This window comes from Ursus maritimus, unplaced genomic scaffold (genome assembly GCF_017311325.1).
Source record: "Ursus maritimus isolate PB19 unplaced genomic scaffold, ASM1731132v1 scaffold_2, whole genome shotgun sequence".
Classification (NCBI taxonomy): domain Eukaryota; kingdom Metazoa; phylum Chordata; class Mammalia; order Carnivora; family Ursidae; genus Ursus; species Ursus maritimus.
In genome coordinates this window covers 27,346,144-27,374,012 of record NW_024424452.1, presented here as the reverse complement: position 1 = coordinate 27,374,012, position 27,869 = coordinate 27,346,144, and the positions used below count along the sequence as shown (strand labels likewise).

At 44.6% G+C, this 27,869-nt stretch overlaps 1 protein-coding gene across 3 annotated transcripts; it reads left to right on the top strand.

The window, feature by feature from the left end:
* The first annotated feature begins 259 nt into the window (after positions 1-259).
* On the top strand, positions 260-27,869 carry BFAR (bifunctional apoptosis regulator). Of its 3 annotated transcripts, none has more exons than XM_008696918.2 (8): positions 260-597; positions 12,895-13,229; positions 14,597-14,801; positions 15,913-16,082; positions 18,193-18,337; positions 23,219-23,392; positions 24,879-25,081; positions 26,539-27,869. In XM_008696918.2, exons 2-8 carry the CDS (start codon positions 12,967-12,969, stop codon positions 26,729-26,731), a joined length of 1,353 nt encoding a protein of 450 aa, XP_008695140.1. In that variant the 5' UTR covers positions 260-597; positions 12,895-12,966; the 3' UTR covers positions 26,732-27,869. The 3 variants fall into 3 exon arrangements, with proteins under 3 accessions (XP_008695140.1, XP_008695142.1, XP_040491238.1); XM_008696920.2 differs by lacking the exon at positions 260-597 and adding an exon at positions 1,533-1,678; XM_040635304.1 differs by lacking the exon at positions 260-597 and adding an exon at positions 7,533-8,104.

The window sequence follows — 27,869 nt, the reverse complement described above, 5'->3', positions numbered from 1 at the left end:
AAGTGATCAGTTTATCAACCTCCAGGCCAGCGGTTTAAAACAGATAATCAGCATGAATTCTCAACGAACCAAGACATTGGGAGAAAAACATGGTGATAAAGTCATTTTAATTCTGGTTAATACTGCAAATAGAACTTCAGCCAAGGTCCTGGGATTTTTCTGCATAAAATACGAAGGCAAAAAAATTATGGGGACTACAGTGCGGTCTTATAATATTTAATTTCTGGGTAAAGCTGTTTCCTCCAGGCACACAAAAAGTCTCCCGAGACGACCTGACCCAGACACCCGCCTCACCCTCAGGGCGTAACGCTAGGGCCCTGGGTCTGTCCCTGGAGAGTAAAGGGCGGGGACCTGAGGTGGCACGCATGCGCCAAAGACCTCGGCCGGGAAGTCGCCGCTCTAGGCAGCAGGGAGGTCGCGGGGTTGAGAGGGTTGGGAGAAGAGTGCGGTTTCTCCTCTATGGTCGCGGGCCCGGGGCACGCTTCTCCGCAGTCAGTCCTAGGCTATTTCCGGAAGTGAAGTGGCCGCCTTCTCCACAGCTTCCGCGGGGGTCCGGGAGGCGGCCGGCGGCCGAGTGGGCCCGGAGGGAGCCGAGTGGTAAGCCCCAGAGTGGCGGGGGAGGAAATGGGGGGTGGGGCCCGGGCTCGATTTCGGGGCGGCGTGTGGAGAACGGCTGTGGGGGACCGGTCAAAGAAGCTGCGCGGGGCTCCTCACCCAGGCCCGGGTCCTGAGCAGCCGCGGTCCCGGCCACGGGGCGCGGACCCCTGGGTGGCCAACTTCCCCCGTCCCTTCCCGAGAGCCCCACGTCGGCACGGCGGGTAGCTGGGCCTCGTCTGCGTCCCCGAGGGCGTCAGTGTCAGAGCCAGCCGCTCCAGGACCTCCCTGGGGCAGGAGGGAGGGGGTATCGCTTCCAGGCACCTTGGAGGGGGGACGAAGGGACGCTCGCCCCGCAGGAGCCCCAGGCAGGAGCCCCTGCCGCAGCCTGTGGCTGCGCGTCCCGAAATCAGCAGGCTCCTGATAGACTGAGCCTCGAGTCTGATTGGCGAGGCAGTTCCTGCCCCAAAGCTAAACGATTGCTCCGGTTATAAAATAGGGTAACGGACGAGCACAAAAGGGACAGTGAAACCCCAGAAGTCGCACTGGGGTTGGTCGAGAACCCAGCCCTTGTGATTCCGTGCTCACGGCTCCTAATGGGAACTTGTGCAAAAGGGAGTTTTCTTTAAAAGAAAAAAGAAAAAAGGGTAGATGAGAATCAGGTTGTGTCCAACTGAGGCTCTTGGGCGGGGCAGGAGGAGGCCCTGTCAGTGCCCAGGGCGGCTACCCCCCAACTTTGGTGGAGAAGAGAAAGAGCCCAGACGCTGTCATGCCCTCAGCTGTCGCTGTTGGGTCCTCCCCGCTAAAGCCCATTGGTCGGTCCTTTGGGGGGTGGTCTCGATGTCACCCTCGGAAAAGCCAATAGGAGGAAGCTTTACTCTCTTCTCTGGGCACACCCCAGAGCCGGCGCTGAGTGCACGTGCCCAGTTAGGTGGTTTGGTTTGTTCTTGTCAGGGCTGTTTTGTAAACAGCCGGTCTGGGTCGCCTGAAGTGTTCTGCGTTTCGCTGCCTGTCTCCACAAACGTGTTGGAAAATTGTCTGCTCTAGTGCTCGGCGCTGACGCTACTAACATAGCTGGCACTCTGTAAGTGCAACTATTAATAAGTCTAATTATTCAGTAGACTCTTTGAGGACCTATGGATAGAGTTTGTCGTTTAAACCTCCTTCAAAGTAGATATTATTATCTTGAACTTATGAATGGGAAATAAGAGGCTCGGGGAGAATAAATGTGACCTGTTTGGAACCCACATCTCTCTTTTCCTAAGCACATACTGTTTTAAGTATACAAGCCTCTCCAGGAAAAATTACAGTCTGGGAGATGAAGAAACACACAAATAAATGTTATATTAATGCACAGAGGCAGGAAAGATTAATTTGGGTGTGAGGAGAGTTAGTCATTAAAGACTTTCAAGTGACAGGAGATTTGGATCTTGTCAGTTGAACACTTTTGACCCAGTCGTGATGTGGAGCTGCATTACAGATGACAGGAACAGTGTGATATGGAAAAATGCCCAAGAGCAGAAATTAAGAGATGGGGCAAAAGTGTCCTCTGTGACTAGATGAGTAGTAGGATATAATCATCGTAATAGTAATAGCTAACATTTATGTTGCACTTATGTGCTGGTTACTATTCTAAGTGCAGTGCGTATCATTTAATCCTATCAACACCCGTATCAGTCATGTAGTATTAATATCCCCATTTTATGGATGAGGAAACTGAGGCACAGAAATTAAGTGACTTGCCTGAGGTCACACTATGAATTGGTGGAGCTGGAATTTGAAATCAGTCGTTCTGCCTCCAAACTTTGTGCTCTTATTAAAAAGTTGCGTTGGGGCTCCTGGCTGGCTCAGTCCATACAGCATGGGACTTTTGATCTCAGGATCATGAATTCAAGCCCGACCATTGGGGTGTAGCCTACTTTAGGGGGGGAAAAAAGTTGTGTTGCTTTGTTAGCAGGCCATAAAGATTCTTAAATGACAGGCTTACAACTATGAGCTTTAATTTCTTATGGTCAAGAAGGTTTTGAGCAAAGGAAATGTTTGATTAGAATTTTGCTCCGGGAGGATGATTCAGGCATTGGACAGAGGAGGGATTGGAGAGAAGAGGAAATGAGATTGGAAATGTTAAACTTTATTTTGCTCACACCTTACCCATACCTTGTTTGAAACGTATATTTAGGTTTATACATTTGTTTATTAGTATGTAACAGCTCTCTAGTCCCCAAACTTCTGTGTGCATAAGAATCTCCTAAGATACTTGTTTAAAATATACGTGCCTGGGCCTCTCCCTCAGATACCCTTATTCAGATTCACCAAACTTCCAGGTGATTCTTTCGGATGTTCTAAAGAAATTACTACCATAGGGGGTCAGATACATGTTGATTTGATTTTCATCAACAAATATCCAGAACCCATCTTTGTGCCAGCTACTTCAGGAAGGATGATAGAATTCTGTGGCTTGATACCTGATCTCAAGCAGCTCAAGATTTGATTGGAGAGGGAAAGACTACTCAAACTGATAATTGAAGTATGCTTACTAACCAGTTTTTTATCACAAGTTATTGGACATCTACCGCATTGAACACAGGACAGGTCGTTAAGTATATGCCACGTAACAGAAACGAAAGCGGACAGTCTCACAGAGAGCCAGGACACCTGTCTAGTGTGTTCTTCTCTTGCCCAGCACCACTCAGGAGCAGTAAATCATGCGGCCTCGGAGTTCAGGCAGCAAGTTAACCTCCTGTGAGCTAGTTAGCTACCTTTGCCCTAGTAATTTCTGACTCCTTCCAAAAAGAAAATCTGTCTATTTGGACAAGAGTTGATATGGTAAGAGCCTGGAAATGTTTCCCTTGTATTAATGAAAGCCCATTTTTGCCACCTACAAGAAATGCACATAATATTCTCTTTTTATTGCCGTTTTGACCCTTGCCTTGCTTACATTTGGGCACATTTCTTTTTACTTCATAGTCACTAGATGTGGACAGTCACTCTTTGGACATTTAAAATGTCTGTAGTATTCTACCAGTGTTTATAGTGGTGTCCCCAGAAGTAGACATGTGGTGCCAAAAATAGGCGCCCCTGTTTCTTTTTTCTTTTTTTTTTTTAAGTTTGTTTATTTATTTAAGCAATCTCTACACCCAACGTGGGGCTGGACCTCATGACCCTGAGATCAAGAGTTACATGCTCTGGGGCGCCTGAGTGGCTCAGTCGTTAAGTGTCTGCCTTTGGCTTAGGTCATGATCCCAAGCGTTCTGGAATCAGCCGCATGGGGCTCCCTGCTCAGCAGGAAGCCTGCTTCTCCCTCTCCCACTCCCCCTGCCTGTGTTCCCTCTCTCGCTGCCTCTCTCTGTCAAATAAATAAATAAAATCTTTAAAAAAAAAAAAAAAGTTACATACTCTTCCAACTGAGCCAGCCAGGAGCCCCCTCACCCCTATTTCTTTTGTGACTGTTTCTGCTTATTTATCTCATGGAACCCCACGCTCACCCTAACAGCCACAAGCTGGAGTTCATGTTCCAAAACACAGTGTTGTCATATCCCAGTTATTTCCTCCAGTTTGGACTTCTCAACTTCATAGTAGCAGCATAAAGGAGCAAATTAGTCCTTTGAACCATTAGCTATTACTGATTACCTCGCTGAAATAATGTGAGGTCAGGCTTTAACTCAGACCATGATTCAATACCTGGTTCTGCCCTATATTAATGAGGCCTCCCATTTTCTCATCTGTAAAATGGAGATGAGAATAATAATTATCTCATAGGATTACCTTTCACATTATAAGGACTCAGTAAATATTAGCAATTGTCATTATTCTTTGTTGTCATGTAATATATAATAAAAAGAAATAAATAGCCTAATTAAAGGCCCATATAAAGCCAAAATGTTTGTATTCTTATTTTTTAAAGATTTTATTTATTTATTTGAGAGAGAGAGAGACAGCCAGCGAGAGAGGGAACACAAGCAGGGGGAGTGGGAGAGGAAGAAGCAGGCTCCCAGCAGAGGAGCCTGATGTGGGGCTCGATCCCATAACGCCGGGATCATGCCCTGAGCCGAAGGCAGACGCCCAATGACTGAGCCACCCAGGCACCCCAAAATGTTTGTATTCTTGCAGCGAAACATGTTTGCTAAGGAGTGATTGAGATCATATTTTCAGGCTGGAATTCCAATAAATTAGCCCTCCAAAGGATTAGTCCTAAAACAGTAGGTATGTACTATCGTCACAATTAACGTTTTGTGTATATAACTGTAATTATGTATCTCTGAACAAAGCATTTTGAAGATTATGACTTCTAAAGAGTTAACAATCATTACACAAAGTCTTTATAAGGTAAGGAATACAAATTGTCCACTTAAACTCAGAATTAATGCATTATTCTTTGATAAACTCAATGCAGATTACTGTCTTAATTGCCTTTGGGGCGACTAAGGAATCGAACAGGTGACAGCAGTGCTACCACCTCCTTCTAGAGAGTAGCCCTCTAGATGAATCCACAGATGAGTTCTTGACCAAGTCAAACAATTTTCCTTCCACGGGAGCAGTAGCCAAGTTCCCTGCAGGTTCTTTAATCACCCAGAATAATAGGGAGATTGTATGTATCCCAGCCCTTTTTCTTCCTTCATAGATTTTTCAAATAACTATAGCATGTCAGTTAGGTATTTCTTTGGGGAAACAAAAGGTTAGAGCGATAGAGATCTTGGAATTGCCCAATTCATCAGACTGTGATCAGTGTTTCCTATCAGTTGTGCCAACAGACCAAACCCATGAGCATTTTAGAAAAGGCCAACTAGGGGCGCCTGAGTGGCTCAGCCGTTAAGCAACTGCCTTCGGCTCAGGGCGTGATCCCAGAGTCCTGGGATCGAGCCCCACATCAGGCTTCTCTGCTGGGAGCCTGCTTCTTCCTCTCCCACTCCCCCTGCTTGTGTTGCCTCTCTCGCTGCCTGTCTCTCTCTCTGTCAAATAAATAAATAAAATCTTAAAAAAAAAAAAGGCCAACTATACAGTTTGTTCGTGTCATATTTTACATATTCATGTTTTCTAAAGCTTTATGCCATTTCTTGATGCTGAAATTTTAGAGATGATATTTTCCTCAGGAAGTAATATCTTTCCAGGTGCTTTAAAAGTTACATTGCTGAGATGTCAGAACAAGTTGTTGATTATATGGCATGAGCATAAGAACAACTTTCGAGATTCCTCACTTACACGGTTTGGGAGTGTCACACATCTGGACGTGGAAGAAGAGACCACATTTACTGAACACTTCCAGTGTGCTGGTGCTTACATGTATCTCCTTAGTGCTCATGACAGCTCTGTGAGGTCTGCTGTGGTGACCCCATTCCTTACATATGCTAATGGGAGACTTAGAGAGAATGACTAATTTTCCCACAGTCTCATGGCTCCTAGTGAAGCTGGGACTCAGAACCTGTCTTCTGATTTTAGAACCGAGGTGTAGACATCATTGTTACATGGTGCCAATAAACGTTAGCTATTATCAGAAAAAAAAAATTACACTGTTTCTCAGAACCAGGAAGTAAATAACTCCAAAATATTAAAGCAGGTGTCTTAAAGGCCTGTCCTAAATATTTGATACATAGAAGAGCCCACAAACTCTCACTTCATTCATTTTGACCCCGATCTCTGGGAATATGAGGAGAATAAAGCCAACTTAGCGTTTTTAGACTTGCCCTCAGATTCAGCCAGAGCCTTTCGCATGTGGAATCTACTGAACGGGGGTATCTGGCCTCTGAGTGTAAAACAGAATAGAAGCAGTCATTTAGAAAACTTTGTGGAAGACCTCAGAGGCACTTTCTCAGCAGTGATGGTAAGAAACCTGCCTGCACGTCAGGAAACAGGAAAACTGTAAGCTGATCGAACTCCTGAAGCTTGCTAGCCTAAGACCAGTTAACCTAGAAACCTCATACGCTCATCAGGAGACTCTAAAGGCATCAGCTCTGGGAGAGGTCATGAAAACACATATTCACCCAGATATGCCCAAGGTCAGGCAGGAAACAGAAATGAGGAAAACAGGTGGGTGAGGACTAGCGAACCAGAGCGGACCTGCCCTATCTGAAGGGTGCAGCTGCTGAGTTTCTCAGCTCCAGCTGATTCTTGTCGCTCCATATGACATCCCAGTCTTGTCAGGTCTTCTGACGTTTTTCAACAGAAGCCAGGAGTCTGGATTTTTATGTGAAATCAGATTTTTTTTTATCCCCGGCACTAAATTCAAGAGAAGGGAGAGAGGAGGAAGAAAGAGAGGGTCAGGGAGAGAGGGAGAAAGAGCAGCACCATGTGAAAGCCTATCCAAAGGCCACATGTCACCAAAGTGGAGTGGTGGCTCCCTGTGTGGAGACTTCCAGGACAGAGAGTGTGGAAGCTCCTGGCAGTAATACCGCATCCCCTTGGAAACGCTCACCTGGCTTCATTATAACCACTCTAGGAAGCAGGGGGCTGTAGAACATTTAAGAAGTCTTTATCCTGGGGGCACCTGGGTGGCTCAGTTGGTTATGTGTCCAACTCGATTTCAGCTCAGGTCGTGATCTCAGGGTTGTGAGATTAAGCCCTGCTTCAGGCTCTGCGCTCAGCAGAGAACCTGCTTGAGAGGCTCTCCCTCTCCCTCTCCTGCTTGTACTCTCTTCCTCTCTCCCTCCCTCCCTCCTTCTCTCTCTCTCTCTCTCTCTCTCTCTAAAATAATAAATCTTTAATGGAGCGCCTAGATGGCTCAGTCGGTTAAGTGTCTGCCTTCAATTCAGGTCATGATCTCAGGGTCCTGGGATCGAGCCCCACATCAGGCTCCCTGCTAAGTGGAGAGTCTGCTTCTCCCTCTCCCTCTGCTCGTGCTCTGTCTCTCTCAAATAAATAAATAGATAAAATCTTTTAAAAAAATATGTCTTTATCCTGGGGCTTCTGGGTGGCTCAGTCAGTTAAACCTCTGACTCTTGGTTTCGGCTCAGGTCATGATCTCAGGATCATGAGATGGAGCCCTGAGTGGGGCTTCAACACTCAGCAGGGAGTCTGCTTGGGATTCTCTCCATTTCCCTCTCCCTGCCTCTCTGTTGCTTTCCACTGCATGAGTGTGCACGCTCTCGCTTGCTCTCTCTCTCTCACAAATAAATAAAATCTCTAAAAATGAAAAAAATAAAATAAAAATTCTTTATCCTGGTGGATAAACAGTAGTTTTTAACTTTATTTGGGTCTTGATCCTCTTTGAGAACCTAATAAAAACTGTAGATTTCCTTCAGGCAAGTGCTCACGTTATACAGTCTTATGCACAAACACAAGCCTGGCATGTAATCTCAGAGCATGCGCAGACCTCTTGACGTGCCTCTGCAGACATCAGTTGAAGACCCCAATTTGTATCCAGAAACCACAGCTCTTCAGAGTGACGCAGTCCCCAGAGGTTTGCTGTATTCTTCACTTCTGTGGTGTTCATCTTGTCATTTTAAACTTGTCTCTGTTTGCGGTTTTTGCAGACTTTTCCAAACTCCGGCATTCTTAGCCCTCAGTTTTGAACTAGGTAATTAACACTTGTCATTTCATGTGATGCTTAAACGAAAGTGTATCCCTGTGAAGATGGCACAGGGGGTAGAGAATGGAATGAATCTCCTCCCCTAGTCCTCTCTGGAGCCTTGGAGACAGGGAAAGAAGACAGTAGGCCACAGGGACATTCTAATGCTTACTTGTGAAGGAACTCGGAAAGAGCCAGCAAAATCCTCTCACAGCTCCTGCTGTGGGCCAAGTTTATAGAGAACATCTATAAACATCCTCAAGAACACTGGCTTTCTCAAAGAGGCCTTTAATCATTGCCAGTGCAGGAGGGTGTGTTGACCCACAGCTTGGAACTTCAGTGTCTGAGCTACATTTTATCACTTAAGAGGTACCTTCTTCCTCTGAAAGCGCTGCTTTCCCTCATGGAAATAACCCAAAAGCAGACAGACAGAAATAGCAAAAGATAACCGACTTTGGTTTAGATGTGTATTCTTTCTATGTTAGCTTTCACACTTTGAATTTAGGGTAACCTGAAACGAGCAGCGTTCCTAAGATGTAATCAAAGTCTATGCAGTTTCTAGTTTGTTAAAGACAATTTTAAGGCAAAGTTAGTGGCCACTTCAGCTTTTCATTGTAGATGCAATACGTGGTTTGTTTCCTGTCATGAGAAATAAACTTTAAGAGATGGTAAGGTAAGGAACAGCTTTTACCTTCTAGTTTTCAAAGGCTAATTGGTGAGGGGCACCTGGGTGGCTCAGTCGGTTAAGTGTCTGCCTTTGGCTCGGGTCATGATCTCGAAGTCCTGGAATCAAGCCCTATGTCGGGCTTCTTGCTCAGCGGAGAGTCTGCTTCTCCCTCTCCCTCTGCTCCTGGCCCCCCGCTCATGCTCGTACTGTCTCTCTCCCTCTCTCAGATAAATAAAATCTTTTAAAAAAATAAATAAAAGGCTAATTGGTAAGAAATGAATTTCAATACATATTGTCATTTCTCTGCAAATGACTCTGAAATGCATACACTTGGCCTCATTCTTAACTCCCAACTACAGTTTTGTATCTCTAGCTGCTCATTGGACATTTCTACCTGGAAGTCTTATCATCACCTCAAACTTAAGTTTTCTGAAGTTCCACTTCTTTCTAAGGTTGGCCCCATGTGCTCACAGTAACCCATTTCCACCGCAAGTACCTTTCTTCTTCTCTGGCTCTGACACCGAGGCAGCATCTTTGATCATTCTTTCTCTCTAGTCACTGGAGCCCATAAATTATTTTCTTAATGTCTCTCAGATACATTGATCCCTTTCTTCATCACCTTTCATTCCTCTGCTGTTTTCGTTTTTTTGTCGCCTTCGTCCCAGAAGTGATCTACATTTTACTTCTTTTTTTTTTTTAAGATTTTATTTATTTATTCGACAGAGATAGAGACAGTCAGCGAGAGAGGGAACACAAGCAGGGGGAGTGGGAGAGAAAAAAGCAGGCTCATAGTGGAAGAGCCTGATGTGGGGCTCGATCCCGTAACGCCGGGATCACACCCTGAGCCGAAGGCAGACGCTTAACTGCTGTGCCACCCAGGTGCCCCTACATTTTACTTCTAAGTCTTCCTAGTCTGGCCCTCCTTCCTGAGGGCATTTATCATCCTCAAGCGCAGCTTTGCTGATCTGATTGCCCCTGAAACCTTTATGAGTTCCCATTGGCCCACCTGTCATTAACTAGGCACACAAGACCGCCGTATCAGACCTGTAGCTCTGGGTCACTCGCTGATCCCCATGAAAACGCTGACCGCAGTGCCCAAGTCAGGCCCCTCTTTTCTGACTCTCTGCCCAGCCCTCACTGGAAACCTCGGGGTCTTTCCTCTGACACCAAATCCAGATGAGATCCTAAATATACCTAAAGGGCCTCCCCAATGCCCAGCTCATAGGACATGCTCAATAAATAGCAATGGTTCAGGGCACCAGGGTGGCTCAGTGGATTAGGCATCTGCCTTTGGCTCAGGTCATGATCCCAGGGTCCTGGGATGGAGCCTCAGGTGGGGCTTCCTGCTCAGCAGGGAGACTGCTTATCCCTCTCCTCTTCCCCTCCCCGCTGGTGTACAAGCGCTCTTTCTCCTTCTCAAATAAATAAATAAAATGTTTAAATAATAATAAGCAAATAAATAAATAGCAGTGGTTCAATTAATATTTCTTAGGATAATGCTCTCCCCATGGCAGTTGTTTAATCAGCATTAGCCAGATAAGGGAATTACTTTATCAAAATGATTCCTTTTTCTTAAAACCTGTATAAGATCTCCCTTAGCAATTTGAAGAGACTGCCCAAAGGAAAGCACTTAGGATTTTTTTTAATGCTCCTAAACATACAAATAATAAACAAATATGATTGATTATCAGAAATGATGTAGTTTTCATTAAGAAAATATTTATTTGAGCTCTTCCAGAAAAAACAATTGTTTGTTTTTCTAAAATTTTATTTTTAAGTAACCTCTACACCCAGCGTGGGGCTCCAACTCACAACCCCGAGATCATGAGTCGCCTGCTCCATTGACTGAGCCAGCCAGGCACCCCAAAAAAGAACAATTTAGGCCTCTACAGAAGGTTGCTCCCCTCTGTTGTGAATAACTATATTAATTTAATTATTATGTTTTAAAATTTTATATCTGATATTTAATCTTTTAACTTTATATTTATCTTTGCCTAATTATCTTTTTAGTACTGATGAGGAATCTCTATTCCACTTTAACGCTGAGTTCAAAATTCAGTTGTGTTTATTCTTTGAGTTGAAAATCCCCTGCTGGTATTGAGCCAAAAGGAATATAATGTTTTTGCTTTTTTTTACAATTTCATATATATTTTTACAATTATTATAACATTATACATTTTCATTAAGAACAACCTGATAAATACAGAAAACCAAAACCAAAAGAATCACAGCCCTCCCCCTACCCAACATACTCACACCCACTACAAATACTTCATTGTATTTTCTATTAGTCTTTGCTTATAGATTTGCTTTTTTTTTTTTAAGATTTTATTTATTTATTTATTTATTTATTTATTTATTTAGGCAGGGGCGGGAAGTAGAGGAGGGAAAGGGAGAGGGAAAGAATCTTAAGCAGACTCTGCCCTGAGCACCAGCTGTCACTGGGTTCAGTCTCACGACCTGAGATCACAACCTGAGCAGAAACCAAGAGTCAGTTGCTCAACCGACTGAGCTACCTAGGTGCCCCCAGATTTGCTTTCAATATAATGCTCTATGTAAGTAGGTAAGTGCTCTGTGTAAAAGGTGATGCAATCCCAGGCCCCCGGTGGCTCAGTCAGTTGAGCATCAGGCTCTGGGTTTCAGCTCAGGTCATGATCTCAGGGTCTTTTGATCCAGCACCATATCAGGCTTCCTTAGTAGGGAATCTGCTGGGGTTTCTCTCTCTTTCTCTTTCTGTCTCAAATACATCATCATCATCATCATCATCATAATAAAAGGTGATACAATTCTCATGACTGTATTTGTAAAGGAGGTAGACTGCTACCGTATATGGTTTACTTGCCACATACCAGACTCTCTACGAGGCACTTCATTGCATTCTCTTGTTTAATTCTTACACCTTCCCAGTGAGGGTAAATGCTTTTACCACCCCCACTGCCTCAGTGAGGAAGCTGAGTCTCCAAAACATCCAGTCCCCACAGCTAGCGAGTGGCAGAGATAGAGTAAGACCCCGGGCAGCCCAGCCCTGGAGCCTGTTTCTCAACCACTGTAACCGGAACGTGTAAAAACTTGAGCCCTGTCTGCATGACCACTGTGGGTGATGAAGAGTGGGTGACTTCCTTTGTCTTCACAATAGCGAGGTGAAGACACCCTGACCCGCCAGCGCTTCCACTGTGGTAATGCCAGGGATAGTGTGAATCATCATTTCTTTAGCCCCTGTTTACACCATATACCATCCTTGGCACTTTACTTTCAATGTCTCTCATCGTCTCAAGAAGCCTTGAAGGTTTCTGTTAACCACCATTACACAATCGAGAACACAGGGCTCATAGAGCTCAAGTAACTTATGCGTAGTCACGGAGCATGATCGAAGAGCTAGGATTCTGACTCCATTGTGTTCTGCACCATACTGTCTCTCCATAAAGCAATCTCCTAAAACCCAGATAGGAACAAGAAAAGTATGGTCCTTTGCCGTTTGCTTATTAGCAACATTAGCATGTTTCTGTGGCACCAAATTGGCCAAATCCAGAGGGCATGACATGTGTTTGGATCGATTTGGGGGAAAGGGTATATTGAGCCCCAGTGGAGTTGATCTGGCACAAGGCACCTCAGAAAACAAGGTTTCACTCACTTTTTGGTACTATTCCTATGGGAGCCTCTGCAATCATATGTTTATGAAATAAATAATTACCTAACGAGAAGGCAGATTTGTTTGGATAAAAAAGGCATTATTTACATGAACTACATCTGTTACTACCAACTTCAGACATTTTACTGGCCCAAAACGCTGTTTTGTTTTGTTTTGTTTTTTAAAATCATATACACGAAAAGACTTGAGAAATTGAATTGGGAAAACTGAGGCCAGAGGAATTACATTAGTGAAAGAGAAGGATCTAGAATTCTCCACCACCCCCAAGTCCATCAAGCTTTCCATTACATTGTTTTGCTTCACCTAATTTTCAGAAGTATGACAGAGCAGGAAGAAATTCAGCGAGGTTTATTTGGTTTAGGGACTGTGAATTTTTAGACATTAAATTGGTCACATTTAAAAGTCGGCTTTAATAGAATGGCAGTAATCTCAAACACCTGCTAAACTATTTGTCCGAGTTCTGTTGTTGTCTTTTTCTTCTAGATTTAATGATGCTTTGCCACAGCTTCATAAGTCTGAAGTTTTCTGTGCCTGTGCATCCCAGAATTTGCTAAGATGGAGGAGTCTCCGCAGAACAATCCGAACACGATGACCCACGAGAAGGGTGACCCTCTCCAGAGCACCAGCCCTCAGATTTCCATTAGTGAATTTTCTTGCCACTGCTGTTACGACATCCTGGTTAACCCCACCACCTTGAACTGTGGGCACAGCTTCTGCCGGCACTGCCTAGCTTTATGGTGGGCCTCTTCAAAGAAAACAGAGTGTCCGGAATGCAGAGAAAAATGGGAAGGTTTCCCCAAAGTCAATATTCTCCTCAGGTAATGCTCAGTCCTTATCGGTAGCCCATACAGCTGGCACAGTGTGCCTGTCTTCATGGGAGCAGCCATGTTTGAGAGGGCCAGAGGCGCAGAGCACCCCCTCCTTCGCCGTGATCATTCTAGATCTGCTGGCGTGTGAGTCAGGGAGCTCAAGGACTGCAGATCCTGACGCCCCTCCTCACAGGTGACCGTGATCTGTTTGTGATTGTTTATCACAAAGGAGAAAAAGAAACTCTGATTATCGGTTATTGCTTATTATCCTTTGTCATATAACACTTTATTGATCCGTATCCACCGAGGACACCCTGGGTCTGATAGAGAAAGTGGTATGACTGCACAATTCTGTGCTGATTTTCTTCATCTTTGACTAAACTCTGTTCCAGTTTTCATATCAATAGAGGTAGTTTCTCAGGCATAGTCTCATAAAACAAATGGTAAGACCTTTCAGATAGTAGGTTCTTTTCTGCTTCTGTCCATAATATTTATAATGTACTTGTGAGGTCTTTGAGGCTAAAATCCTTGCTTTTCTTCTGTTGGCTTCTTGATACCAACAGAGTACCAGAAAGTTCCATGAAAACATTAACCTAATATTCTCTTTCTCGTATGAGATATATTTACAAACACTTTGCTTTCACCTGTCAGCCTGGTTTACCTGAAGGTTGATCTTAAATTGAAAGAAGATTCTCTGATTGTGTGTAATTGAAAATAGAGACCAGTAGGAGGACCTAATGGTCTTCCTCTTACTACTCAACTCGACCTGTTTTCTTTTTTATGAATTAATTTTTAATAACATAAGCAATACATAGATACCTTTACTTGTTTATATTCTTTTTTAAAAATTAGAATAATTACTGATAAAGTTAAAAACCCCTTCGACCTCTCCTTCCCCATCTTGCCATCCTTCCTTCCTTCGTTTTTTCCTGAGTCATTTCAGTTATGATTTCCTTCAGATTTTTAAAAATACTTTTATACACATGTGTGCCAATAGGAAATGCAAATATTTCCTCACATCATGGTGTACTATCTGTATGGTTTTACATTTTACTGTTTTCATTCAATGATATGTATGTCTTAAATTTATCTATCTAGATACAAGTGATACCCAGTAAATTCATTTTTAAAACCATGTAGCATTCCACTGTGTGAATAGACCATGTTTTATTTGACTGTGGCTCTAACTCTGGACATGTAAGTTGTTTCTCATTTTTTGCTGTTACCATCAGGGCCATAACCAGCCTTCTTGTCCATTCTTATAAAGTGCTTGTATATTATTAAATATGGATTGTTAGTTTGATTTTAGCCTTTAAACATGATAAGTATATTTAGGCAAACAACTGTCTTGTGATTTTTTTTTCTATTCTCCATAGGGATGCCATTGAAAAATTATTTCCTGATGCCATTAGAATGCGATTTGAAGACATTCAGCAGAATAATGACATAGTCCAGAGCCTTGCAGCCTTTCAGAAATATGGGAATGATCAGATTCCTTTAGCTCCAAACACAGGCCGAGTGAATCCGCAGAGAGGTGGGGGATTCTTTTCCGGAGTGCTCACCGCTTTAACTGGTGTGGCCGTAAGTTTATCACTGTGTTTCTCTGCCCCCTCCCCGCACAGTTTCCCCTGAAGTTAATTCTGTTGAAATTGATGGCATACCTGCATGCGATGATCACCTCATGCATGGAGATCTGCTGGGTTGTGTGATTCTTCGGGGATGCTGCGTACTCAAGTAGTCAACGTCATAGTCAGAGCCCGGTTATTGTTAGCTTTATTCCATTTCATGCTCTTCATAACCTCTGCAATAGCCACCGTTATTACTCTCATTTTATCTGTTTATTTCTTTTTATTATTATTATCGTTATTTTTAACGTAAGCTGGAGGCCTGGCATGGGGCTCGAACTCACAACCCAGAGATCAAGAGTCGCATGCTTTCCTGATTGAACCAGCCAGGCGCCCCTGTTGTTCCCATTTTATTTATTTATTTGTTTGTTTGTTTGTTTATTTATTTATTTATAAAGATTTTATTTATTTGACAGAGAGCCAGTGAGAGAGGGAACACAAGTAGGGGGAGTGGGAGAGGAAGAAGCAGGCTCCCAGCGGAGGAGCCTGATGTGGGGCTCGATCCCAGGAAGCTGGGATCACGTCCTGAGCCGAAGGCAGACACTTAACGACTGAGCTACCCAGGCGCCCCTGTTGTTCCCATTTTAGAGTGAGGAGACCAATGCAGGAAGGTGTTAGAACTGGAATTCAAGACCATGTCTGCCTTGATAGTCCAGCCTCGAGTGTAGTAGCACTTTACAAACATCCCATGGAGAAACTATTTCCTTTTCAGTTCCATGCTACAACAATTTAAAGGTTACACATTTTCCAGCAAAAAAGGCACATGATAAGTCCATTATGTCAGCCAAGATGTTGGGACCAAGGGTGCAGTGCAGCCAGATGCTCTGCGCTGAGTCCTGTTCCTGTCCCTGTTCCCTCATGGCCTCACCCCCAGCAGTGAGAGGAGCACCCCGAGAGTTCTGCTCCCTGGCTCTCTGGCAGTGGTGTTGCTTTGCTTCCTTGTACTGGAGTGGCCTCCTTCCCTTCATGCTCAGCCTCTTCTCTTCCCTTCCCTGTCCCACGCTCACAGATGGAAAAGCTGGCGTCTCTGACCTTTCTATGTGTTAAGGGCTCTCCCTCTTCCCCAGGTGGTCCTGCTCGTGTATCACTGGAGCAGCAGGGAATCTGAGCACGACCTCCTGGTCCATAAGGCTGTGGCCAAGTGGACAGCAGAAGAAGTTGTCCTCTGGCTGGAGCAGCTGGGCCCTTGGGCCTCTCTCTACAGAGACAGGTTTTTAGCGGAAAGAGTAAATGGAAGGTGAGAAGCAAGATCTTCTGACATTTTTTTAAGCTGCTTTATTGAGATATAATCCACATACTCTTAGGATTCAGCTATTTAAAGTGTACAACCCATGGTGTTCATCATATTCACAGATGTGTGTAGCCATCATCCCCATCTAGTTTTAGAACATTTTCATCACCCCAAGAAGAAAGCTCTTACCCTTTTGCCATCGGTCCTCATAAGCCCCTCCCTCATCTGCCGGCAACCACCGTTCTTGCCGTCTTGCCTATTTAGACTATGTCGTGTAAATGGAAGCAGACAATATTCGTGACCTTTGGGGTCTGGCAGAATACTTTCAAGGTTCATCCAAGTTGTCGCAGGTGTGGGTGCCTCATGTATTTTTATGGCTGAGTAATATTCCAGTTTGTGGCTAAACCACATTTTATGTAGCCATCCTTCCATTGATGGACATTTGGGTTGCCTCCGTCCAGGGGCTGTTACGAACAGTGCCGCCGTGATCCTCGGTATACGGGTTTTTGCGCAGACCTGCATTTTCAGTACTCTCTTGGAGTGGGATTGCTGGGTCATAAAGTAACTCCTTATGTTTAGCTTTTTGAGGAGCTGCCGAACTGTTTTTCCAAAGCAGCTGAATCATTTTATGTTATTGACATTTTGTGTGTTGCTTGATGATAAAAGAAGCTGGTATTTACTAGTTATTTAAAAATAATACTGTAGAACTATAGGGTATTGGAAGTGAAATACCCTCATAATTCTACTCTTCAGGGAAAACCACCATGGTCATCTTTCTGGAATTCTTTCCAGATTTTTTTTCCATGTTCATACAGAGATACACATAAATGTATATTATTTATTTGATTAAACTGAAAATACAATTATACTAACCAGACCTGTTTATATATGTGTATGTATATATGCACATATGTGTATATACTGGAGTCTATTTCATCTCTACCAGAACAAATCTGGGTTGTTTCCTCTTTCCTGTTCCAGGCAATTCCACACAGTGTTGTAGCAAATGCCCTGGTATGAGGAAGTCCCGAATCGAATTACCAGGCTCAGGGGAGGCCTGCTTCTGCCCATCAGCGTATCCCCTTCCTCCCTTCCAGAGCACTGTCCATCCTTATTGGAGTCTTTCCTTCCCCGGAGGGACTGTGGAGGGATAGTACTTAGTACACCATGCAGTGCCGAGAGCAGCCACAATCCGCTTGTCCCGGACGGCCGTCCATTCACTGCCCCCTGGAAGTGGGCTTTCAGCGCTTGACCCTCCTTTGGGAAAGCCAAATGCTCCCACTCGAATCGTCTGTTTATTGTAGGAATTAGCATCTCTCCCAAATTGTGGTTAAAAAAAATTTTTTTTTCTCTACCTACCTAATACATCTTTGCATAATTGCCTTCCTTCCAGAAGACAGATTCCTAGAACTGGAGTTTTTGGGTCAAAGGTCATAAACCTTTACAACTTTGATAAATTTCCAAATTCCCCACATAAGGACATCAGCCTCCATCCCTCCACCAGCGGTTGTGTGCCTGTCGGGCTCTCGGCTGCTCCTGCATCAGGGTGTTTTTAACAATGAATGATTGTTGAGGTGGAGTCATGTTTTCTGATGAAAGGGATCAGATGAGGGATCTGCAATCATTTTTCTTAAATTACTACCCCCAAACAGCTACTCTTAAAATCATAACGTTTTATTGGATTTCTTTCCAATTTTATGTATATATATATGTGTATATATAAATACACATATATATATACACACATATACACACACACACACACACACACATATATATATATACACATTTTGAAAAATAGAGCAATATGTGAGAGGCTGTGCCTTGGCTGAGCCACTTTATTCCTCCAAGCCATTTTTTAGCCACAGAATGGCCATCATGCCACCTACTGGGCAGAATTGTTAAATGGATCAGTGATGACTCATGAAAGTGTTTCAGAGAGTCACTAGGCATTTAGTGGTTTGCTGTTACTACTGCTATGTCGTATACTAAGTATCTTACCTTACTCAAGCCTAACGTGTTTGTGCTGACAGGAAGCAAGCCTGACTGTGGAGAGTTTGCCTCCAGTATATAATCTCAAAAGAAATCTCCTCCTGCTGCTCCCCCTCCCCGACAGGTTGCTTTTAACCCTGACAGAGGAAGAATTTTCAAGGGCTCCATATACCATAGAAAACAGCAGCCACAGAAGAGCCATCCTTCTGGAACTGGAGCGTGTCAAAGCCCTAGGTGTGAAGCCCCCCCAAAATCTCTGGGAATATAAGGTGAACTCTTCATTTTTTTTAAGTTAAGAAAAGTATAGAGAATAGCCTCTCTGTCATCTGCCTGCCCACAGCTGAGGAAAACATCACAGACACCACTGAAGCCCCCAGCTCCCCACCCTCTCTAGAGGTACCATGTGCCTGCTGCAGAGCTGGGGCTCTTTATCGGGCGTGTTTCCCTACTTGTATCGGGGTGTGCGGATGCAGGCACTAGGAGCGCTGTTGCATGGGTCCGTAACCTCCACGGTAGGGGCACATGTCCTTCTGCAAGTAGCTTTTACCTCTCTGGCTCCAGTTCACTAATTTTCTCTTTCGAGCACATGCTGGTTGAGGCCTTGTTCTGTCAGTGAACCCTGGGATTCTTTCCAGTTTTGCTACTAGAAACAGTGCTGCCGTGGAAATTCTTTGGACGCTCTTATGCTTGATGGTATATACTGAGGAACGGGATTGCTAGCTCACAGGCGATACACAGCTCCAACTTTATGAGTTGAAGATAAATTATTCTTCACCGTGACTGCACCACAGATAAGATTTAGCAAATGCTGTACTGTGAAACCAATAGTTTTTATTATAAGGTATCTGGAATATATACCAACTTAGATCCTAAAAAAGACAGCTTGGAGAAAAATAATTACAAATGACCCATAAGTCCATGGGGAAAAACGCTCACTCATAATTAAAGAAGTGCAAAACGAAGTAAGCAGATGGCATCATTTTCTCCTCTCTGGTCTTGTCAAGGATAAGAGCATCCTAATCGGAGGAAAGACACACTCACATGTTCTTTGGATCCTAAACATGGTGCAGGCTCCGTGGAGAGCAGTCTATCAATAACTATTAAAATTTAAACTGCCCCAACCCTGTGACCTGCAATTTCCCTTCCTTGGGCTCAAAGTACAGGCAGCCTGGTCTGGGGATCAAGGGCAGGGCGGCTGCGGTCCTTGACCTGCTCCTCCAGGGCCCCGTGTGCCCATCTCCTCCTTGATAAGTGACTTCATAGAGTCACGGTGAGAACTGAGCTTTGAGTCCCCAAACGTCATTCAGTGAGATGCTCCCAGCAGCATCGTTGGTAATAGCAGCACGTGGAAAACAAGCAAAGTGCCCATCATGAGGACAGGTTCAGTAAAGAGGGTGCACCTGTACATATAACCATTACAGAAGAAGGTAGGAGGTGGTGACTTGGTGTGCCAGTAAGGAAGGATGCCCAAAGTTGTCCTGTTAACTGCAAATAAAGAAAAGCACATTGGGAAAAAGATGCATTTGTATGTATCTGTATGTTTGCATATGCATGGAATATTTGTGGAAGGGTACACAAACTGTTAATGTTTTCATCTAGGGATTGAGACTTGGACAGAAGGGAGAATTTTGTCAATACATTTTTGTGCCATTTGGAAAACATTGTGTTGACTATGTACACATATTATTTTAAAACTAAAAAAACACTCGTTTCAGAATTTTTGGAGACTGGGCATGAAGGTCCTTAGGTAGAAGGTTTGTTGTTTTTTGGGTTATTGCTAACCCTCTATTTGAAATACTTGAAAGTAATCTTAAGATTAACCAGAACAAACAGGAACCAGTTCTGAACCCAGGCGGAATCTTATCAGTTGGCTCCTTCAGGTCTTCTAAACTGCCAGCCCCTCCTCAAGCATGGCCATTTGACAATTCACGAATTAGCTGAAAGGTCCAAACGTGTGTGATAAGATTCTTCCAGCCCTAGTGTCCGGGTGCAATTCCTATTCTCATTAGACATGAAAGAAACAGCCGCCCGCTGAAGTGCTATCATCATAACCACTCCACCAGGTGGTGGCTTTTCTTCCTCTTCTGATAGGAAGCAGCCAAGCGCTCACACCGGTTCAGTACTCCCACTGACACCAGCCCCACAAGTAGGTAACCTGCTCATCTCCCTTTCTCTTGTACTAACCATGATGTGGCTGGCCATATTCAGACTTTCTTTCTGGGACCAGTGCTCCTTTAGATCTTGCATATTCAACAAGAACAGTATTGGCCCCAAGGTGATTGATTGGTGGGGGGTAAAGAATAAAAAAAGTCTTAGTTTGTGATTTGTGTCCCCCTCCAAAAGACCACAGTACATAAACAGATGTGTAGTATATCTGTGGTATTCCCATTTCATGGGGAGGCAGGATTATGAGGGAAAAAATGTTTTTCAAAGGCTCCTTAAAGGGGGATAATTAAAAAAAAAACAGTTTAGGAAACATTTTTGAATGATGAATTACTCCCATGTCTATTTCCCACCTACGTTAGGATGCAGAGGTATTTACTTTGGAAAATTTCAAACATGAAAGCAGGGTAACAGTACAGAACTGCTAAGTACCCTTACCAGCTACAGCAACTTATGGTCATGTTTATTTCAGGGATCCCCCCACCTAGTCCCACGCCTGACTGTTTTGAAAATCTAAGATACCTTTTTTTTCATAAGTAAATATTTCATTGTGAATCTCTAAAAAGTAAAGACTCTTTTTTTAAAAACAAAACTAGGAGTGCCTGGGTGGCTCAGTGGGTTAAGCATCTGCCTTACCTCAGGTCATGATCCCAGAGTCCTGGGATCGAGCCCCATGTCTGGGGCCCCCAGCTCAGCGGGGAGCCTGCTTCTCCCTCTTCCTCTGCCCCTCCCCCCAACTTGTTCTCTCTCAAATAAATAAATAAAATCTTTTTTAAAAAATTTAAAAACAAAACTAAATTCCCTGATACCAAATAACTTGTCAGTATTCAAATGTGCTACATCTTTTTTTCTTTCAGTTCATTTGTTCCAAACAAGGTCTACCTGTGGTTATTGTGTCTCTCAAGTCTCTTGTAGTGTGTGGATTCTCCCTCCCTCTTTTTTGTTACCCTGCATTTATTTGTTAATGAAACCAGATAGTTTTGCCTGTAGTTTTCCCACATCTTGAATTTGGCTGATTGTCTCTCTGTGGTGTCACCTGACAGGTTCTGCTGTCTCCTGCATATCCCATAATCCAGTAGTTAAATCTAGAAGCTTGGATTGGTTTAGGTGTTTGACAAGACTACTTCATAGGTGGTGGTGTTTTCTTCCATCAAGAGGGTCATGATATCTAATTGTTTCTTTCTGACGATAGCAGCCACCATGATCATTGATTCTTTACTTGCAAAATGGTGATACTATAATTCTCTCATTTCTTCATTTTTTTTAATAGAGCACAAGGTGGGGGGGGCAGAGGGAGAGAGAGGGAGAATAGCAAGCAGACTCCCCACTGAGCATGGAGCCCAATGTGGGGCTCGAGATCATGACTTGAGCTGAAACCCAGGCGTCCCTCAGTCCGTTTCTTAACTTCCACATATAAGTGAAATCTTACAGTATTTGTCTTTCTCTGACTTAGTTCATTTAGCATAATACCCTCTAGCTCCATCCATGTCACTGCAAATGGCAAGCTTTCATTCTTTTTTTATGGCTGAATATTATCCCATTGTGTATGTGTGTGTGTGTGTGTGTGTGTGTGTGTGTGTGTATACCACATCTCCTTTTTTTATTCATTAGTTTGATAAATTTTGACATACAGCACACACCTATGAAACCATCATCATAATCAAGCTAGTGAACATATCCATCACTCCCCAGATCTGCCTCCTGCCCCTTTGTTGAGCCCTGCTCCCCCCCTTTCCATTCAAATAAGTGTATAGTGCTTACGGACTTGTCCAACTTACGTTTCTCTAAAAACTAATGATACTGAGGATTGTTTATATGCTTATTTGCCATCCTTAATTATATCTTCTTTGGTGAAGTAGCCATTCATACCTTTTGCCCATTTTATTTGATGCTTAGTAGTGTCAAGGTAAACTGAATCACTTGGAAATTACTTTTATAATCAGGAAAAATATAAATACACATTCTTCATAGCAAAATTTACCACAGTGATAAAAATAAATCGCCCACAGTCCCACCTGAAAGTCAGACATGGTTTATGCTGCATTTTCTCTATTTTCTTCCAGACGGTTTTCTGTGCAGAATTTAAGTGGTCTTTTTGTTTGTGTGTTCATTCCACAAACACATCTGCCGTGAGCCAGGTGCTCCTCTAGGAGCAGATGCGAAGGAGGCCTGGCCTCTATGAGGCCAACAGTGGAGAGATCAAATTGCTACATGTCTTTGAATCTTGTTTCACCTAACAGTGTAACATGGGCATTACCCAAAACTGCACACATTCACTTTTCAGTAGCTGTACAAACTCTGTGCTAAAACATCTACTGTAACTTCATTATTTACATCGCAGATTTCACTTTCTCTGTTACGCACAATGCAGCACTAAACATTTTGTGCATAGAGCCTTCTGTATTTGTGATGACTTTTATTTTAAGTGGTGCACACTCATACACTGGTTAAATTAAACTTTTTTTTTTTTGAGAGAGAGAGCATGCATGTGAGCGGGGTTGGGGGGTGCAGAGAGGGAGAGAGAAAATCTTAAGCAGGCTCCACGCCCAGCATGGAGCCCGACACAGGGCTTGATCTCACTACCCTGAGATCATGACCGGAGCTGAAACCAAGAGTCAGATGCTTAACCGACCAAGCCACCCAGGTGCCCCTAAATTAAACATTTTTAAGACTCTTTGATACAGTTTACAAAATTGTTTTCCGAAAAGGTTGGGTTTTACTAGCCACTAGGCATGCATAGGAGTATGCATCTCGGCTCCACACAAGCCCTCCTGACAAAGCAATGGAGAAAGAGTGGGTCTTTATTAAATGTAGCCCAACATATTGATCACTTGGACTCTTCTTGCCATTCATTCATTCATTCATTGTTTGTGCAAACCACCCACGAAAGGCTGATGGCGAAGGGCGTGAGACTGTGGAAGGAGCACAGGTGGGGAGCTGGCCGCCATGATTGTAACTCAGCCCCATACCCGCCTTGTCCCGCGCAGGCTGTGAACCCAGGCAGGTCGCTGTTCCTGCTGTATGCCCTCAAGAGCTCTCCGAGACTCGGTCTACTGTACCTCTACTTATTTGACTACACGGACACCTTCCTACCCTTCATCCACACCATCTGCCCTCTGCAAGAAGACACTTCCGGGGAGGACATCATCACAAGGCTTCTGGTAGGTCTGCACAGGGCCTTGAATGGAATTATTCTGCTACTCCTCGGTGTGGTCTGGAATTGGAGATGGGACTGTAGCTGTCATGGAAGAGCCAACAGCACCCAGCCTTAAGACGAAACCCTATAAGAGCACATAAAGCAGCCCCTCCCCACTTCCAGAAGCTGGTTTTGTTTCCTGCATCACACACAGCAAGAGGGGCTACCCTCTGGACTTGAAATATTTAGGGGGGAGAAAAACAGCATTGCTTTTCTAAAAGAAGATAGCCTAGGTCTAGGTTGCCCGAAGGTTAGATCTGCGAGCCTTCCAGCTTGGTCATCTGTCTGTTAAGAGGATCCCCAAAGGATGATTATTTGTCCCGCCGCAGGGCAGGGTTAGCAGCCCTCCCAGTGGCCTCAGAAAAGTAAGCCTCATCCACCTTACTGATGGGAGTTGTCACATCAGCTGACCACAGGCCCCTGGCAGGGATAGTTACCCACCTTGGCTTTTGTGTCTTCGGTGTGACCCATGGAGTCCTCCAGAATTGTTGGTGGACCGCACTTAGTGATTTCTCTGTGTCTGGTTGGTCAGTCATTTCAGGTAATGTCCTTTGCATTGCTGCTCTGAGGACAGTCTCTCTGATCTGTTTAAATCAAAAGTCACATGGTTATAGGAATTGTTGTATACGATCCATACCCATAACTATTAAAACAGAATTCCTAAATCTCTGAAGACCCTTTTTAAAATACTCCAGTCAGGTGTCTGCCTAACTGACTTGAGCCTTGGATGTAGTTTAAAGCCTGCTGATGAGCCCCTTTGCACGGTGTTTACCTAATTACCAAGTTCCCTGCTCTTACCTGCCCTTGCTGGACTGGGAGCACAGAGACCTCCCTACCTTTCCATTTTAACAAGCCCCAACAACCCCTGTCCGCTCATCAGGCTCACTTTCTTCTTGTAATATTTAGTATCTGCCCCATTGTACACAGTCCTGCTGAGCTCCCGTAAGCCTTCTGGATGCCTCCATGAGTTGTTTAAATGCTCTGGTTAATTATTTGTTAATATCTGTAGTTAGAGCTTTTTATCTTCCCCAGAATTACTTTTTCAAGGTGTATGTTTAATTTTTCCCATGATCTGTTATCATTCCAATGTGGCTAAGATGTCAAACTTAGAAAATTGAGTCACCCATGCAGTGAGCAAGAAATTTAAAAACTGGTCTAATTTCAGTTCACTGCAACCTCATTATTTATAACTCATGCTTAGATTTTTACTTCTGAGTTTCCACCATTACATAAGAAGCATCTCTATTCAACTTCTTTGGTAACATTTATCCAGTGTGATATTAGTTATATTATAAGGTGAGCTGATGGATGGGAATTTCATGTTATGTTGTTGGATGTGTGGGTATTTTAATAAATGTAAAGTTCACCGTGAGGACCACAATATTTTCTGTAAAAGTCAATCCTCACAATTTTTTGCATCCTCTTGTGCTTATTTTTCTGTTACTCTAAAGGATCTTCGAGACCCCACATGGAAACAGTGGAGAGAATTCCTTGTCAAGTACTCCTTCCTTCCGTACCAGCTGATTGCTGAATTTGCTTGGGACTGGCTGGAGGTCCATTACTGGACGTCACGGTTTCTCATTGTCAACGCCATGTTACTCTCGGTTCTGGAATTATTCTCCTTTTGGAGGATCTGGTCAAGAAGTGAGCTGAAGTAAGTGTGTTTTTACATTGGAGATGGCTGGAACAGCAGACACTGAGAAGACTTACTAAGTGGTGGAAGGTTCCTTTCTGAAGTAGTAGGTAAACGTGAAAACACGTTAGAAACACTGCTTGAGCAGCGAATAGGAAACCGTCCTCATGTTTGGGGGCGGGGAAGTTTTCTTGGTGCTCACTGTTCAAGAGTTTCTCCATGTATCATCCGTACTTCTTGGGGTGGGGGTGTGCATGAAGGATTGTATTAAGGAATATGTAAGTGAGAAGAGGGTGCTTTACGGAAAGGGCACTGTGTAGAGCATAAAGAGATCTGGTGAGGAATCCTGTAGGCATGAGTTCTAATCCTGCTCGGCCACTGATCATGATGGTAATCACTTCTCTGGATTAATGCGTAAAATAAGAGCATTGGGCTAGCTAGTCACAGTCAGGACTCTTGGTTGCATGTGATAGAAATCAGCCCGAACTGGCTTTCCCAAAAAGAGAAATGCCCCACCAAGGCTTCCTGCACGGCTGGACCCAGAGACCCAGATGCTGTCATGAGGACTGACCCTCTCCCTCTCACAGCCCTGCCCTTTGCTCTGTTGTTTGGCCTCAGGCAGCTCTCTTCACACGGGGCCCATGGTCACTCCAGGCACAGATTTGAACAGCTTAGCAACCCTGGTGGAGGGAACACTTCTTTCCCCACAGCACTTATAGTCTCGGGGCTCCCACTCCTTTGCTCTGGCGCCGCCTGGGGCCCCTGCCCACCCAGACCTATCACACAGTTGTGGGGCATACCCTGCCCCCCAGCCAGAGGCTGCCTTCAGCTCCACCAGGACCATATGGAAAAGAAAAAGGGAAGGAGGCACCAAGAAGGAAAACTCAGACAGTGTTTCCAGAAGAAAGGGGGCGGCTACAGGAGAGGCGGAAGTAACACAGCCCCACACCAGCACCCTTACAGCCTTAAACATCCCATGACTCAGAGAGTTCTTGGCCTTGTCAGTCAGGAACAGCCCTATAATAGTTCCAAAAACCTGACAAGAATCTCCTGTTGATTTATTCATGCGCACAGTTCCTTGAGCCCCTCCTCTGCCCCTGGCTCTCTGCTGGGTGCTGCACACGTTTTGGTAAAGAAGACAGTCTGGACTCTGAAGGCCCAGAGCCTCGCAGAGAAAGTATGGATATTAAATCCATACAGGTGCGACCCAGTGACGAAGCAGGCCGGGCTGGGGTGGGGGGTTCCTCACCCCGCGTGGGGACCAGGAACAGGCACCACCTGCAGGCCGCATCCTAGGAGTTGAGGACGGTTGGTCAGGAGGAGGCCCACCTCGGGCAGCAGGGTCAGGAAGCAAGGTCTCTGCAGCACGGATAGCCAGACTCCACTTGGGAAGAAGGCCCAGGGCCCGAGCACTTTGGCGTCATCATTAGAAAGAGCATCACAATTCCGCCTCTCAGATGCTTCTCTTCTTTTCACAGGACCGTGCCTCAGAGGATGTGGAGCCATTTCTGGAAAGTATCAACACAGGGGCTTTTCGTGGCCATGTTCTGGCCCCTCATTCCTCAGTTTGTGTGCAACTGTTTATTTTACTGGGCCCTGTACTTCAACCCAATTATTAACATTGATCTCGTGGTCAAGGAAGTCCGACGGCTGGAAACCCAAGTGTTGTGACTGGCACTGCCCAGGCCCTGAGGGGCTCTTCCAGCCTCCTTGACATCGGAGCATTGATGCTTGGTGGGGGGAGAGGGGGAGCAGACTTCCTATTTCTACACCTCGTGAACAAGGTGCTGCTTTGTCTGTCAGAGACTACAACTAGGTCCTCTCTCCCTCTGCCCGTGGCCTCATGGCAGCAGGGACTGACAGCCCAGAGCTCGGCCGACACAGCAACAGCACCTCGCAGCCAGCCTCCCTCCTCACAGGGACTGAGGAGGCCCGGTCCACCACGGCTGTCAAGGACCCGGGTCCCCAGAGGATGCAGTAGGGTGGCGGCAGAAGGCTGCCACATCAGCAGTCCCGCTGGACAAAGGCTCCCGGCGCGAGTTGCAGCCTGAGGCTGAGCCCGAGACCCGGCTTGTTGGGGCCATGCCTGTCCTCTACGGCAAATTTAGGAAAACCGGGAGAAGATTTCATCATAGGCATAGACAGTTGCACATAAAAAATACAGAGAAGCCCAAATCTGATAGACGATTCTGTATTATTAAGAGTTGCTAGAAGGTTTGTCAGTTAAGCATCTAAAAGGATTCCGTTTGAGACTAGACTGGTGGTCAGACTGTCGTCAGGTTTTCCACCTATAGTCATATAATCGCAGCAAGTTTGGATCCCTGACCAGGGGTTGAGTAGGATGTCAGGCAATAATGGAGCGTAATTCACATCGGGCTGAGCTGCCTCAGTGCTACTTAAAATGATTGTTGCGGGCTTGGGTGGTTTTGTTTTCAGGAATTTAATATCCAGGATAATCTTTTTGTTCAAGGAAACATTTTGTATGTTGACCTCGCACTGTATAATATTACTGTCCTGTTCTAATGTATAAAACAGCAAGTATGATTACACCAAGTGCTGTAATTGTAAATATGAATGAAATGAAGCAGGGCCTTTTCTTTGCTTCCAGTGTAAAGGTAGCGGTGAGAACATGAGCCGTCGGAAGATCGGCCCCGCAGAGGTAAGCTGGCGTCCACAGTGTTGTTTTGTGACTCCGTGAACCCTTCATTAATCCTCTGGACCTTTGAAGATTTCCCTCAAGCTTTGCATCCAAAAGTTTGAAGAAATCACTTGAAAGCAAAAATAAAGATTTTTGTATAGATAAAAGTGC

Coding starts and splice junctions, on each gene's coding strand:
- BFAR (XM_008696918.2), top strand. CDS start 12,967: ATGGAGGAGTCTCCGCAGAACAATCCGAACACGATGACCCACGAGAAG. Junction 14,802..15,912: donor CCGCTTTAACTGGTGTGGCC/GTAAGTTTATCA, acceptor CCTCTTCCCCAG/GTGGTCCTGCTCGTGTATCA. Junction 16,083..18,192: donor GCGGAAAGAGTAAATGGAAG/GTGAGAAGCAAG, acceptor CCTCCCCGACAG/GTTGCTTTTAACCCTGACAG.